Genomic DNA, 17590 nt, shown 5'->3' on the forward strand with positions numbered 1-17590 from the left:
CCAAGTCGTATCTGACTATCAAATCAAATGTTGCTCTGCCCCCATGTCCTTACCACAAAAGTTATGATTTTAGAAGCGTCTGGCATCAAAACAACACACCACAGCGGTAATTTGAGTAAAATTGGTAGATGCCTTCCTACCTATCTGTAAAATTAGCTTTACGGAAAAATTTTGAACCCCGAGGAAAGATTGTGCAGGCAAGGTACATATTGTTTTGGCTAGGAAAGCCACCTACCTGTTTCTATTTATTGAAATCGCCTTAGGTTTTTACATTTTTCTGAGAGAGAAAACGATTGGAAACTCTGCATTTGCTCTGGGAATTATTAGTACGAAACCGTTTGAAATTTTCACCAATGCAAGAATATTTCTCTATGATCAGAAACATCCTTACGTTACGTTTTTTTGTTTTCGTTTTTCTTTTGCCAGTTCCTATTGGAATCTATTTTGAAAGAAAATTATTCCAAAGTACCCCTAAATTGGATTGCTTCTTAAGCGCAGTAAAAAAAGTGCAAAGTGCAACTTCAAATCAAACTCAACACGTATGTATATCTAGATTGTGTATAAAGTTGTTAAAACGTAATAGAGTCTGGCCTTTGCACTACAAATATTTTCAAACTAATTTTAATATTTATGATCAGATTTTCCTCTCATGCATTCAACATCAAGTGAAAACTTTACACCTCAAACAACAAAGCCATCTTTTCATATCACCTTTGATTACGTAAGGGTTTTCCGGCTACAAAAAAGTCGGACAAGTTACATGTCCCATGCACAATGTACCAGCGCCCAGCAATTACTAAACTCCCATTACTCCCAATCATCGCAAAAGTACTCGCGACATCTGTAACGTCCTTTGGATTCGGTCCTTTTCTCCTCCTCGACTCCGAATTCACTCCTAAATCCTGCGCGCGTCCCCATTTTCTCCTCAACCGGGGATCCTTACACAACGTAAAGATGAAGTGGGGAACATTCCCCAGTGTGAGAAGAGAATGCTGTAAAGACATGTACCATGGCATCAGGAGATGTTGGAGCATCATGAAATTTCAGTCCTTTGACAAGATTCTGTCTGACGACCCTCGTCCATTTGCCAATTGGCTAAACAATTTCGGTCGGATTTCGCGAAAACGGTTACGATTTCTGGAATTATAGGTGAAACGGGTTTTATTGTTTTTTTTCGAGGATTCTGGATTTGGACCCTCATTTCTGGAATGATATATGTGAGGTTTGATGATAGTGTCTCATGTGACCTAGGTTGACTTCGCCAGGCCAATAAAGCACATACCCATGTAGGTATACAACGTACTTCCGAATTAGCGGTATTGTGTAAAGTGTACTAACCACGATGCGAAAATAACGCATGTTATGGAAAATGTAAATTATCACGCCACACCCTGAGCTTTTGATGATCGGTTCGAAAATTAATATAATTATTTGATTTAAGCATCCAGAACCGAATTTGGGAGAAGGTGATGTAGGTGAAATTCATCTAACAATAATCAGAAAGACTGTTGTTGTGGGCTCATTATTGATACAAATCGACTAAGTAGGATTCACTTACCGGTTTGGAATTATAACCCCCGGGAAATTGTGGGTTCGTTAGAGTGCTCCTAATTGATTTGTATGGTTATCAGGTGACCACAAAATAATGTGATGTAACAGAAATTTATTTGAAAATATCCATGTGTTGATGATTGAAATTAGTTAAGGTTTCCCACGAAGTTTCACCCAATTCACATCCTAACGACGCTGCCATCAAGCATGGATTACTGGCCGCTGTTCCTGCTATTTATTTTTGCTACAGGTACGTATGCTTTGCTCGTTGTTTGTGATTTAAATTAAATCTCTTTGGACAGGACCTACGTGTCCGATAACATGTCTACTCGGCCCCAGACGCTCGTCTCTTTGAATTCTAAAATGTGTTATATAAATTGACATGATGATTTGTACAAACATTCCGAGGAGAGAGAGAAAGTCGAGAACAAGTCGACATCAAGCATTTGCTGGAAGTGCTAAGTAAATATTTTGTTTGTTGTGCTACTTGAATGTGGACTGCATGCAAGGAGTACACATTTCAGTCGGAGCGAAGGATACTCTCGCCATGGGAGATTTTAAACATGAAACGAAGTAAACACGAGATTCTAGTTGAATGAATAAGGATACGTATGAAAAGGCATAAATAAATAAACCTCGCCTTTATCGGAAACATTATTAGCTCAATTATCACAAGTTGCGAAAGGTAATACCTTCCAAAACATGACAAGCTTGTACAATTTTCTGCATAGATATGCAAAAGGAGTTGTTTTTAATGTCGATGTAAAGGCCTCCTTATTTTGAATCCTGAAGCACTTACTGTTAACTGTAACTAGAATAGTATTGTCTGTTACACATCACCCTTTTTCCATTCACCAGATGAATCAGAAGATTCTTATTCAAACGTACAACTGCTTCAGGATATATGAAGTTAGTTGAGGGATTATCTCACCTGTTTGAGTAATAGGATTCCGAAGACAAAGGCAGATCACATATTAACGGGTTGGAACAATCCCAAGGCAAGGTATCTTCATAGGGCAGTTGCATTCTTGTTGATGTTATATTGTATGACCCTCAATACTCTTGAAATTCACAACCAATTGTTAGCATGAAGACGCTTGCAAGAAATGTCAATATACTTATCCAAAACTCTAGTTAAGTGACTACTGCAGCGAGTTTAGTTTTTCTAGTCTTTAGAATCATTTTTATTTGTAAGAAATAGGTAACAAAACAAAACAAACAAAAACAATCTTTTAAAATAACAAAAATAACTTAAATTTAATGGCCACTGTGGGCTCTCAAAATTTTTGAATAACGATTTACAGACAGAGAAGAGAAACAGTAAGAAATAAAAATCTAATTTTACAATAACTTGTCGGGAAATGGTCAAAACCCCACCAAAATTCACTTGGTCTTAGTGGCAAATAAAGAAATATAAAAGTAATAATAAATGTTTTATCGCTTCAAAAGATACTTTTAACTTAATTGTGCTTAAAACTATCATAATTATATATTTTTTTTTTTTATTTTTTTTTTACAATAACATCCATAGGGAGAAAAGGTAATAATAACGGTTGTAATATTTACAAAGAAACAAAGAATAATAACGTATGTATGTATAAGTTACAACTGGAGGCAAAATCAGCACCCGTTCAATATGTACATATTTACAAAGCCCCCCCAAGAAACAAATGACAGACCTGAGCATGGCCACCGCTAACCGGCATCCCGCAGCCACCAGAACCAGAATTTCTCTTTTTCATCCCGCTTAATATCAATTGCTCTCGCTTTGGAGTATCTCCAGTAGAATCCCGGAGCCCCGACTGTCAAATTCGGGGGTTATTCTATCCTGTTGTCCGTGGCCCGTCTGTGTATATGATACATAACCGGATCACCGGCAGAATCAAGAATTAGACCATTCCTGTCAAGATACACGAACGTTTCGGGAGGAATGAAGCCTGTCGTGAGAGTTTGCTCAAAATACCCATCATTTGAGTAGAACGGCTGCGAAACCCAAGGGTTCTCACCATGCGAAGCAGATCGCACTATATGATTCCGAATCAATCTGACGATAACTGTGTCGATTCTTGGCACATAGTGCTCATAGTTTGACGAAGCAGTCCTATTAAGCCCCGTATAAGCACGCAGGCATTTCCTTTCAAAGATTCTTATTTTCTCCATTTGACTAGCACTCAAATTAAACCAGATAGAACACCCGTAGGTGAGCGCCGGTCTAACCAAGTAACATAGCAAATAATCTTAACCTTCCGGCTAAGATGTGGAGCATAAAAGAGTCTTAGAAGAGACATGAATGCCCTGCGAGCGCTTTCTAGCGCGACTTTAACGTGTTCGTTAAATTGGAGACGCTCGTCAAGACGCACACCCAGGTATCTAACGCACTTCTTATGAGGAATGCGCTCAGAACTATCCTCTTTCGCGACAATGTGGAAATCTCTCCAATTCCTTTTCAAGTTCCTACTGGCATGCGCCAAGGAATTTCGAAACAGAATCGTTTCACACTTTTGTGCATTGATTTTCATCCGCCAACTGTTCGTGAAGAACTTGATATCATTGAACATCTTCTGAAGTTCAACTTGCACCTCAGTTACCTTCTTGTGCGTCGTGTAGGCTATCAGATCGTTAGCAAAGGCAACCAACGACCTTTTAGGAGATTTATTAAAATCGAAAGAGTTTAGTAATTCGCCGGCAAATACCGCAAAAAGTGTAGGCGCAGTCACTGTCCCTTGCTGTAATCCATTCAGAACATGAAATTCTCTGCTAGTAGTGAGATTTCCGTCCGTAATGACAAAGCACTTGCCATACAGCATTCTACACATCATCGCTACGAGGTGGCTGGGAAACTCATTCTTCAGGAGCCTTCAGTTCATCCAACCAGACAGTATCAAAGGCTTTCTCCATGTCTATAAGGCAAGCGCCTACGCATTTACCATTGTTAATCCGCCAGCAAATATCAGACGTTTCCTTCGTTATTGCATGTATTGTCGAATGTCCAGATCGAAATCCGAATTGCGCGTTCGGCAATAATTCCTTCTTCTTGATATGCCCGTTCAAAGCTGCCCTGGGCCAGGTTGGACTCTCTGACCCATATAATTCGCATTTATACTCTATCTGGTATTGCTCTATCCAAGATTTGAGGAACACTTCTCTGGGATTGTTTGTGGCTTTAGCCACGAGGTATAGTTAGCATTCAAGTCGCCAGCTATAATATAATAATTATGCAGCCCATTCAGTTCGAGTATCGTAAACAGAGAATGGAATTCCTCCTTGAACTGGGCTCGATTGTTTCCCACTGCATAGACTGACAAAATGTATAAATTCCCTCCTCTAGGCAGTGAAAACAGAATACAAGAGACACACTCAAAGGTTTCAAATTCAGGCCTATTAATATGCCTGAAACAATAATGGCGACCCACAAGTATTCCGGTACCACCTCCCCCACCACAATTTCGTCTATCGTTCCTCATGAATTCAAAATCCTTGAATGTTATCGAATGCCTCGGACTGAGGTGGGTTTCTGAAATCAAGACTGTGTCAGGCTGTTGCCTGGCAACGAAATCAAGGAGCTCCGCTCTTCGATGGATTCCTACGATGGAATTCACATTAATCGCGATGATCCGGAGACCATCCAGTGGTACCGCTGTGACTGCAGACCTAGCAGCGGACATGCTGTTTGTGTAAATATTCTGTCATGCTATTTATTTTTGTATTGTGTACGTGTAGCGTATGCTGCATGTTTTCACACATGGTTAGTATTTTATTGAGGGTGGTATTCATCCCGCCACTTGCATCTTGTTAGGGCTTCTTAGCTCCTCCTTGTCGAACTACTTCTGAAAATGGGATCCCCGAGACGATTGGTGGCGAAAGGACGGTACCGTTCAACGCCGCTGACACCTTCGTCCTTTGGCCCGATCTCGGTGCCTGCTGCCTTGTGACCTTAACATTGCGGTATGCAGGACATCCACGGTACGAAGCCGGATGCCCTCCACTTCCGCAGTTAACACAGAAAGTTTTTTCCTTGCCACCTGCTTCAGTCAGCGAACATTCGGCTTTCCCGCACTTTACAGATCGTAAGGTCATTTGACAGTTCACTGCCGAGTGACCATAGCGGTGGCATCTTCGACACTGGACTATCACGCCCCTTAGTAAGCGCTCAAAACGAATGGCCTGGTAATTAAGCGACCTGATGCCGATCAGATCGCTTCCCCGGCTCTCCGGGCTTATCTGGACGAGGAAGTGCGGCAGGATACGTTTTTCCAAAATGGATCTCCTCATACTAAAGCGTGACACTGAGAGGAACTTAACCTCAGTTCCCGTCTACCGGAGCATTTTGAGCACCGCATCGGGCACCTCCCGTGCTTTTTTTTTAATCTGCAATTTTGTTACATTTCACTGGGACTCTCTTGGCCCCGTATTTTTAATAACAAAATTCGAGAGCCCCGCGCTCCCATTAAGTAGAGTGGCTAAATCTCCACCACCTAATTCATAAAGATTAATGGGGGGTACCCTTTCTCCCTTTTCTTTATTAATTGTATCCCCAGTCGGACCATTTTTTAAATTTTCACTTGTACTTGAATTATTTTTTACATTAGTTAACATTTTTTCTTCAATTTTGTTTTTCTTCTTTAATTTTTTAGAAACATAGAGCAAAAACTCACCCAGTTGTCCCTCTTCACTACTACGACTTGCCTGGTTAGCACCCTCTTCTGGGACGTTTCAGCATTATTGTTTTGAATGTTCTCCATACGGACAGATTCGCTGCCGAAAACTGGTTCGCCCTTAAGGCAGCCCGTTTCCTCCATGGCTGCAGAAGTAGTCAAAGAAAGCTTCACTTTTTTCCTGGCTACCTTTGGAGACGGCGGGCCCGCCTCCCCAGCCATTAGGTGCTCCGTAAGCTTTCCATTTTTCTTGATCAATATTGTCATTTGATTTTTCAAATCTTCGAGTGTCTTCGCCAGCTCGCCATTTCTTCCTTCAAGATTGGCTATCCTTACTTTGGCTCTTTTCAAGTCTGGATCCTCCTCGTCGCGGACTCCACGACCGATCCGAGTGCCACTAGGCCTTCTGGTGTGGGGCCGGTCTGATCCGCCACCCGTCGGCGGCTCGCCGCACATTCCCGCCAAGCCAAAAAAAACCAATGTTTTTCTCAAAATTTTTTAAGGAAAAAGTAACTTAGATAACAAATCAAAAGTAAATTAGTTTCAGTTAAGTTTTAAATGATATATTATTAATTAAGTAATATAAATATCTTTTTATATTCTTGATAAAAGTTAATTTAATTTCAATTTTAAATTCCTTTTATTAATATTATTAATTTGTAGACACGTCCGTTCGCTACAAATGTCAGCATACTATTACTGCAGAAAGTAGTCCAATGCTAATTTTACATTTTTTTCTCTAAAATGGTTTTTGCGTTAATTTTAGTTAATATCCAAAGTTGTCGGATTATAAAGCATTAAAAACAAATTTAGACCCATGGAATATTTTACCAGCATTTTGGGCACTGCATTCTGATGACTGTTTGAGCCCTCATGTTCCTTTGTTTTACTCAGTATCAGAAATCAGATCAGTTTCGAAAAGTACCGAAAAGTACCATTTGATACCCCACACGACTATATACCCAGAATGTGAAATGATGCCGCATGTAAAGGCAAGGGATACTATGTTTTGATAATTAGATACATCAATATTATTTTTAATTAAAATGTACGTATTTCGGGCGCAAGTTGTGTCCTTCTTCAGTACCTGATTAACAACAAAAACGTATATACTAATATCCCGTTTCAGCAGAAAAATCGATTGTATATTATTTCATTCAGATTCTATTAGAATGCGTGGATAAGAGCGATAAAATTGAAATTGATGTCATTCTCACCTGAATGTCAGGAGGAACTGATCCGCCAACATTCGCGAGAAAGCCTTAAGTGGCGACCAGCCCCAACCTTGACCCGAAACGTGAATTTCTTCCGTTAAACATGTTTATTTTGAGAACTACTCAACGGAACTTAATGATTTTGTGTTTGTTAGTTTCAGTATTACTTGGGCAATGTTTCTACCAATTTTGAACTAAGAATATCTGCTAATTATTCTAAAATGACGAAAGATGTGTGCACCTTTCTCCAAAACAGTGAGAGAGATCGGATTGATTCTTTTTTTGGTTCATGAAGAACATATTGATTTATTCACAAAAATCTTTTGAAACAATTGGGTTGGAAATGTAACTTAATGGGTGTCACTGCATTATTGTATACATTTTTTTCCTTAGACGACATTCAGCTATTGACATCGCCGAGATTTCTGTAGACATATATTGATTCATATTATGTACCATAAAAATTTCATAGACTTTCGCGCAGCAGTTCCTGAGAAAAGAGTACCTCAAAACTCAAAAGCACGAATTTATGGGATAGTCAATTCTCGGAAACTGATATTTTGCGTCATTGAGTCCTTTCTATATCGAGTTTAGTATTCACCCTCGATATAGCCTTCTTATCGTTCACAACAACGTAGTTTTATCTGGTGTAATAAAAAAATTTCTTTTTCTCATTTTTTCATCATCATCAACAACTCAACAACCGGCATCCGGTCTAGGCCTGCCTTAGCAAGGAACTCCAGACACCCCGGTTTTGTATCGAGGTCGGCCAACTTAACATTCCTAAAAGCTGTCTACGGTCCTGACCTACGCCATAGCTCCATCTCAGGCAGGGTCTGCTTCGTCTTCTTTTTCTATTCTTGCCCTTATAGGCTTTCATGTTATGATATCGTTCATAGATTTCGTCGTTATATAGGTTTCAGAATCGTCCATCCTGATGTAAGGAGGCCAAACATTCTTCGGAGGATACTTCTCTCAAACGAGGTCAAGAGTTCGCAATTTTTCTTGCTAAGATCCCAGGTCTCCAATACACAAGGACGTTTAAGATCATTGTTTTGTACAGTAAGAATTTTTACCCTATAGTGAGACGTTTCGAGTGGCACAATTTTTGTTAGCTGGAATAGGCTCTGTTGGCACCCAACAACCATACGCGATGTTCGACCCTAGATAGGAGAAATTTTCAACGGCCTCAAAGTTGTAGTCTCCTACCTTTATTGTTTTCGTTTTCGTTTGACCAGTGCGATTCGATGCTGTTCGTTCTTTGATCTTTGGCGTTGACGTTGCCACCATGTACTTCGTCTCGCCTCCATTGATGTTCAACCCGAGGCCCCGCGCCGTATGGTCGATCTGGATGAAGGTAGACTGTACATCTCGGGTTGTTCTTCCCACAATGTCAATGTCGTCATCATAGTACAGTAGTTGCGTGGACTTGAAGAAGATGGTCCTTTTTGCGTTGCCATCTGCATCATGAATCATTCTCTCTAGGGCCAGGTTAAAGAGGACGCATGATAGGGCATCCCCTGTCGTTGACCGTTGCTGATGGTGAATGGTCTCGAGAGTAATCCTATTGCTTTTATCTGACCTTTCACGTTGGTCATGGTCAGGCTTATCAATTTCATCGGGATACCGAATTCTTCCATGGCGGTGTACAGTTTTACCCTGGCAATGTTGTGATAGGCGGCTTTAAAATGCATGAAAAGATGGTGCAACTGATGGCCATATTCCAGTATAGAGAAAATCTGATCTATTGTTGATTTGCCTGAAGTCAAGCCTCTTTGGTAGGGGCCAATGATGTTCTGGGTGTATGGTGATACCTCCATGAGTGCTGCACTATGTGATATCTCCTTTTTATGTGTGGGACAGATAATGCCTCGTTGCCAGTAGTCAAGCATTGATTTGTTGTCCCACACTTTGAGCATCAGCTGATGAACCGCTTGGTGGGCGTTTCTATATTTAACGAATTCGGCTGTAATTAGATCAGCTCCTGGCGACTTCTGATTTTCAATCTGGTGTTCGGGTAGCTGAGTGGTACGGAAGGTCGTGGTTCAAATCTTACTGTTGGCAGTGGAATTTGTATCGTAATTTTACTTCAAATACCAGGCGACTCAGCTGTGAATGAGTACCTGAGTCAAATCAGGGTAATAATCTCGGGCGAGCGTAATGCTGACCACATTGCCTCCTATAGGGTACTGTAATCCTGTAGTGCGCCGTTAAGTTCTTGAATCAAGTGCTCTAACTCATTTCGAGGCCCTGATCCATTTAGATTGTTGTGCCAACGATAATTATTATCATATTTCTTGTATACTTGGTGGTGGCAGCATTTGCCCGTTGTTTTCAGTTGGCAGGACATCCAACTATTTTAGTTGTTGAACAGTTCATCAAAATACTAACCCATGCTCCAATCTGCCCATTCTGTCGGAAATCTGATTTCCCTCTTTGTCTCGGCGGGATGAGCACGATATTGTAAAAACCTGTTTATTCTCCCAGGCTTACTTTTTCTACCTACGAAGTCGCTTCTCCCCCCGACGGAGTTCACGATAAGTCTCTGCGCGTGCCCACTTTCTTTGATTTGAGAATACAATATTACTCGGTAAGCAGCATTCTTCCATTCCATTCCCATATCAACGATAGGCCCCTTCAGGTGGTTGCGAAGATCATTTTTAAGGTTTTGTTTGCAAAACAGAACCTTATTAAAATCGGTTCAATGTCTGTCCGTCTGTCTGTCAGTCTCTCTGTCTGTGAACGCCCAGACATGTAGTGAGTGATATCCCTCTACGTTGAGATAAATGAAAAAGGTGGGTGTACAATTTTTTTTCACCGAATATAGTCATGTGGGGTATCAAATGAAAGGTCTCGATTAGTATTTTTCGAAGCCGGTATTAGTTTTGAGAATTGTTAGGATGGCGAGGAATGGGAGGGGTGGAAAATGATGATTTCTGTAACGGACCCATTTTCAGAAACTAACCAACCGAAAAATCTGAAAAGAATCATGAAGCTGCCTCTATATGGTGCCCAGGCTTCACAATACTCTCCATATCGATATCTGCTCAAATTAAGTTGATAATAGTATATTACCATATTTTTGGGGAAATTGAGTAAAACCCTCCTCAAGTTTATCCTTGAGTTATAAAAGTTGGTAGCAATATAAAATATAATATGAAGCATATTATCCCCAAGTTTGATCAGAATCATACTATTAGTAACAAAGTTACAGTACCTCAAAGTTGACTTTACCATGTAAATTTACTGCAACTAAATATCAATGTCACACTAAGAAGCAAACAAAACCTTCCATACCTAAAGCGCCCAGCTTCCGGTTTTCCGGCTTGCTTTATACTTCATCTCCCTGATCCCTGTTAGCTGTGGTTATTGCGACATTCATTTACCCCTTATAGGTGTTACGGAGGGTTTTCTGTTGATGGCTTTAGTATTCACGCTGATCTGATTGCCAGATGGGATTGTAGGCGATATTGTAACTCGAGCCCGGAACACTATTCCAAGGAGATGGTGGTCCGAGTCTATATTGGCCCGCTATATATTCTGACATTAATCTAGGCTGAGAGGTGGCGGCGTTCAATCAGCAGGTGGTTAATTTGATTGAAAGTGGTCCCGTCTGGCGAGGCCCACGTATGTTTGTTCACCGCTTTCCGCGCAAATCAGGTACCGTTTTTAAGGTTTTGTGTGAAACAAAACCTTATTAGAATCGAGACGGTGTCTGTCTGTCCGTCTGTCCGTCTGTCTGTCTGTCTGTCTGTCTGTCTGTCTGTCTGTCTGTCTGTCACACCCAATTTATTCGGAAACGGCTGGACCGATTGTCACGAAAATTGGTGAGAGTATGTAATCTGGTGATCCCTTTACATGCAGTAAGTGGCGCCATCTTATGTTAAGTTTAAGGGGGGGCTCCCCGTACATGTGAATGGAGGGTGCAAATTTTTTTTTCACAGAATGTAGCCATGTGGGGTATCAAATGAAAGGTCTCAATTAGTACTTTTCGAATCCGGTTCAATATTTCATATTAGATGAAACATAGGGGAGTGAGGGTTCAAAATATGACCCCCAAAAAGTGTAACAGGTCTCGTTCTCAGAACCTATCCAACCGAAAAATCTGAAAAAAATCACAGTGGTGCATCTCTACGAAATCTAGGCCTCAAAATATATCCGGTTCCGATACCTGCACAAATAAAGTTAATAATAGTATATTTCCACATTTTAGAAATTTACCGGGCGCCCCCCCTTATGTTCATCCCAGAAGTACAAAATTTGGCATGCGTATAATGAAGAATATAATGCACAGTTTGGTCAAGCTTGAAGAAAATTCAACTATTATTAACAAAGTTATAGGGGGTGAAACTATACAATTTTTTGTGAATTTCGTTCACTCTACAACCCGCATGACGTCATCATCACATATCAATTCGTCAATATCACAACGAAATGAGTTCTTACGAATTGGGTCGCAGACAATTATTTTGTTTTAGTTTTTTAGTTATTTGTCAGCCAGACATGTGTGTATGTAGGTATATAATATATGCGTGCTAATGAACTTTGCGGGTAGTGCCTAATTCAGTTAGATATAAGACGTAAATCGGAAATGTGGGTACGATAAATTTAGATACGTGCATATATGTGTACAGTAGGTAATAGGCAGTTTGTTTGTTTAGGGTGAGCGTGATATCTATGGCTCTAATATGTACGTATGTCTCGTGGTTTGGAAAAATATGAAGGATTGTTGGATTTGTAGCTATATACGGACAGAAAAATGTGCGTCTCTTACATAAGATGAACACAAAACCTTTATACCCGAAGCGCGAGCTTCCGGTATTCCGACTTGTTTTAGTCTTTCGTTTTCTAGAGTCTTTTCTATTCCTTTATGGTGAAACGGGTCGACCCAACATTTTTTGAGGCAGTTCTAGTTTTATGATCTTTACTATATTTATATCAAAATTTGCAGAAAAAAAGTCAAATTTTTTCATGCAATAAAAGAATAAAATTCTCTGTTATTTTTGGGTCTGGTCTCCCCTTAAGATCGTATTCATTAAATGACAACCACCATGCTTTTCAGAGTCGGAAGTCCTCTGTCCTCCCTTCATTCTTTGATTTCAAAGATGGAAAACTCTGAAAAGCAAGGACGCAATGAGGGTGTCTATGGACATTAAAAAACCTTTGAATCTTTTGAAGGCCGCAAAGGAAGCATCGGTGGCGAGACCTATTACCAGCTGAAAATTAAGGAACCAGTTGACCGGTGAAATATAACCTTCTGTGGTCTCCTCGCCTTTTGGAAGCCTTTATTAGAAGCAAGCCTTAATAGTATATTTTCCGCTTTGAAAATTGTGGCTCCAATATAGGTTCTGATACTGGCGGAGCATCCATAAGTGGATGAAAGATGTTATTGGTAAATTAAATTTCGTCGAAAACTATATATGGTAACTAGCATTTGTATTGTATATATGAAGGATCTTAAGATATCTTCTGAAGGTCTCTTCGTCGTAAGAAAATTGAGTATTATCTGGCTAGGAATGTTTTCATCCATTACGGTTTTTTCATAGGCAAATTTCTGTGCGCTGGCGAAACAATTACAGACCGCCATCAAAGGCTGTGAGAGCTCAAAACCTCAGGGTGTTATCCACTCGATGCAACGTCAGTTCTGGTTGGATGAAAAGTACCGCCATATGCTTCCATCGAAGCCATCTTGTATTCCGCTTACACAAATTCTGATAAGGTCTCGGAGGATTTCTTGTTTCCTTTCTATCTATGTCAAGACCATCTCCGAATCGGCCTTGGCAAAGATTTCTGCACTTCCAAAGAGAATTCTTTCCACGTACGGTTTCAATAGTTGTATTAGTAATATGGCGCCATCTATGTAGTTAGCTATTAAATTACTCTCCTAGACAAGCCTCTAATTAGGGAACACTTAAGAGAGTTTTTCTGGGTGAGCTTTTTTGCTTTTTTGGCAATAAAAAAATTCAATGTTCCCAGTCTTTTCATCTGGTTGAAACCAAATCTCCATTTGTCGTATTCTACAACCACAAACGCAAACGCCCTTATCATCGGAAGCGTGATTATAATTCTACCTTACTAAACAATTAAACGGCGAGGTTTTAAAGAAAAATCATCAACCATCGTGTCTACTTGCCATTGAAAATTGATAATAAAAATAAGAAATTATTATGATAATTACATAATCGTGGGTGGGATGTTTTGGGGATGTGTGGGATGTGTGGAATAATGTGAACAAATGTTAGCTCGATCGGTCCCTCAGAATTTTAGTTGCGCTTTCTACCAATTAAAGGAATGTGATTTCGGGAAAATTTCGTTTAAAATTTTCGTTTTGTAAGCGCGTTCACATGGCGTGTGCTTTTCTATTTGCTTTAACTTGGTAAATATTTTTAATTTTAGTCTCAAGTTTGTGCAATGTATTGTCAACATATTCTGCTTGCAAAATATATATAGAAAGTCCATTTCTGTAGAATACCACATCGGGAAATCTCTTTAATAAGCACTGCAGTTGTTTGTACTGCAACCGATTGTTTTGATTAATCTTGATGGACACTTTACCCCATCTATATTTATTAATTTTTTTCGGGTCGTTTAACATCATTTCCAGGCTCTCCCATACATCCAATGTGTGAGCCTTATTCACATGTTGCACTGCTTCTCCGTTGACCGCTGTTGCCGAATGTCTTTCGATAATGTACATGGCCATCTTTGGTCGAAACGTATTCGCTCCTTGTCTTTTGCCGTATACTGCTTCTTTTCATGCTCTTGAAAGTTCGTCCTGATTGACGGTCCAGTCACCATTATATGCCGCCATTTTCATCATTCTTTGGGTTTCTGAAGGTTTCCCATATACAAACATCAAATTCGAGTTTGCCGTAGCTCTTTGATTGTATTATATCTTGTTAATTTCCGTTAAATTTTTCGCAAAATTGTCCTTTTGTATTACGGTGAATACGTCATCGACAAATAGCAACCATGTTCTTGGCATTGTCCTCTTTTTTCAATAACGGACATGCTGTACCTGACGAATATATAGTGCTAGTGCTAAAAGGGGTCGAACCAGGAGTGGATTTATCAGACATTAAAGAAGTTCTGTCGGATGAAAAATTTCAGGTGAGTTTGGTATGTAATATTGTAGACCGCGATAGTATCCCCCAGCCGATCTATTGTGTGAAACTTGAACCTGATGGAATGATATTTTAATAAGTGTAAAAAGAAGCCAATATATAACCTACTCTATTTGCTTCATCAAAGAATCGTCGTACAAGAACCTCGTAAAAGACCTGGCCACTGGCGGTGCTAGAATTGTCAAGCATTTGGTCAAACATACTGCAATCTACTTAGTGTTTGTGTCTCTTGTGTAGATCTTTACGCAACAACTAATTGTAAGAATTAATAATTAGGATACTAATGCTATGAACTGTGGCAATTCTGGTGGATTACACACTGGAAACTGCAGAGCTTGGACAGTCTATGCTGAAGTCAAACACAATTCGCAACCGAAACAACAAATTTAACGCGCCAAAACAAATACTATTCCCGCCAGCACATTCGCTATTGAAGGCCCTTAAAACATACCTCAACAAGACGTAAGCTATGCTGTCGTTTTGTAATTCACACCCCAAAGCCAAGAAAATAGATGCGCCCCAAGCCAGAATCTGGATGGACTCCTCCTTACACTGATTCAAATGATGAACCCGCTTACGGCCTCGATGAAAAACATGATGCAAGAATTATATGCAATCAGACCCAGATCTTACAGGTCCTTCTCAGAAGCAGATGAACCAACTCAAAATATGTCACTGGAATGCAAAGGGTGTCAGAAAGCATAAACTAGAAAAAGGACACTTCCTGCTTGAAAAAGAAATCGGCATAATGCTTAGATCCGAAACGCATCATAGTCACAAAAACAATTTCCAAATTGATGGTTATTGCTTCTACGACACTAAGCACCAGGAAGGAAAAGCTCACGACGGTACCAGAATAATTATCAGATCTCGCATTAAGCATTATCTTCCAGGAAATTACTGCGGGGACTACCTCCAAGCAACTTCGATCCGATCACTAGAGTGGCCCAGCGAGATAGCCATCACCGCAATCTATTATTCTCCAAAGTTTAAACTGACTTCTCAGACATTCAAGGAACTTTTTAGCACACTGAGGAACAGATTTTTTGCCGCTGGGGATTTTAATGCCAAGTACCCCCATTGGAGTGACATCACCTAGATAGCCTTACTTATTGACCGGCAGATTGACGAAAAATCCCGGACTTGGTTGACTGTGGTATTACTAAAAATGTAAGGCGAGTGTTGATAACGGGCGAGTCGTACTATGAGTTGTTTTCAAACCACTCGTGCGTCATTATGACATTTGCTTATCTCCTATAAAAAATGATGCAAGTAGAAAATTAGCAATCAAATCAACGAACTGGTTGAATTTCTGTAAATATATACGCACTCATCTACAAATCAATACTCCCTTGAAAACCAGAGGTCAACAAAATAGTGACGGTGGCCACACAGCTCTCTACCTCACGCCCATGTGCCGCCAATCTTCCAAAAAATGGTACACCGCATAGCATACCAGCTTGTCCAAGTAAAACGAAAGTTGAGAAGACAATGCTGCGCTCACAGATCTCCAGACCTAGAAAAAGAATTGGCTAGAGCAAGTCGATCGCTCCATCAAGCCCTTAAGGGTCAACGGGAATAGGAGTTACAAAGTGACTTGCGACGTTTATCGCCTGCTGCATCAACTAACTTTTCCCTATCGAAAGCTATAATAGCCAAAAGTAAACCTAGATATAAGGCTTACTCAGAAAAAACATATCAGTGCTAAAACCCCAGTCGAAAATGCACTTAGAATTCAAAGCGTGGATAATCAAAGCAGCGATAAGGCTGATGTGGACTGGACTTAGAAACCCAGGCTGCAAGTTAGACGATATAAGACAAAAAGATAAGCCCTTACGTCACAGCATGTGTTCACCATATTAACATGCTGTCAATAAATTGCATTTGTTAATGGTTAGCCGTTCTGAAAATTGTGAGAGAAAAAGCTTTACGTCCGAACGCAGCAATTATATATAATTAGTTTCCAGCGGATACAAGCTTTATTTAATATTTCAACTTGGAATTGCCTTCACACTCGTATGATGGCTTCCATACGCCATGAGCTAATTATTTTAAATCATTTCATGGAAGAATTAATAAATATCCCAAGCTTAATAATTCTCAAAGCACTTCGATCGGAAAGTGCGTAAGCAGCGAAATAACTTTATATTGCATCGTGCATTTCCCACGGTTTTAATTTCGGAGCATTTCCCACGGGTTTCCGAGCAAATAAGCGCCTAGAATGCAGCTTGGAGCAAATTCGCGAGTGAAGGTCTTAGTTTTCTTCTTTTATCTTTCAATGCTTTTAAGAAGTGCGGCTGTCGACTTAGATGATGGAGTTTCTCGGTGCCTGTTGAAAGGATTCATAGTAAGTCTCAATATTTCATCAAATAGAGAGTTTCATTTATGTATCTGGTCCATATCAGTGTTTACGTGATGAACTTTGCTGCAGTAGCTACTGTTCATTTTTAAGCCCAGATAAACATTGCAGTTAGATTGTACCTTGATGATTTGGTGTCTTATACTGAAAATAAAAGACCTTAAGCGAGGTTATGTCGGGAATTTGCTTTGATTTTTACTATTGAATAACAGTAGTCTTCAATACGCCCTTGTTTGCCTTTTAACATAGTTAGCCAGTTGGGATCGGGTCGAATCCTTGGTACTTCGTTAACTTACATCACATTTCTTTCAATTCCCACTGGAATCGTTTTCCAATTCAAAATAAAAGGAAAGCCAATATAAAGTGTAAACCGACTCTTATAGCGCAGGGCAGACTTGGCTGTTTGTAGTTATCAAGTAATGCAAATAGGTTTAATGCCTCATATACAGACAGGCCTCCTGTATCGCCAATACTTCCACTGGAAATACACTGCGGAATCCCGAAAGATGGCACGACTCCGCTACACTGTGCGTATCCAAAAGTACAGTTGCACCGACTCCGCTGAGCATATTTGATCCAATGGTAGATAATAGATAAAAGTATGCAGTATGACCGCTCCGAACGATTTCCAAAGGTTTGGCGCCTATTGCACCGTTCGTCTCCATAATTTATCTTGCAAACCAGTTG

The 17590-nt window shown here is 40.1% G+C and overlaps 1 protein-coding gene across 1 annotated transcript in view; it reads left to right on the forward strand.

Annotated features, from left to right (window-relative positions):
• Window positions 1-1126: 1126 nt before the first annotated feature.
• The window catches only part of LOC119651964, a 172369-nt gene continuing 155905 nt past the window's right edge, over window positions 1127-17590 (forward strand). The window contains exon 1 of the mRNA XM_038055826.1: window positions 1127-1801. Within this exon, the coding sequence (XP_037911754.1) occupies window positions 1759-1801 (43 nt within the window). The 5' untranslated portion in view covers window positions 1127-1758. The remainder of the gene's footprint in view (window positions 1802-17590) is intronic.

Source organism: Hermetia illucens, chromosome 3 (genome assembly GCF_905115235.1).
Source record: "Hermetia illucens chromosome 3, iHerIll2.2.curated.20191125, whole genome shotgun sequence".
NCBI lineage: Eukaryota > Metazoa > Arthropoda > Insecta > Diptera > Stratiomyidae > Hermetia > Hermetia illucens.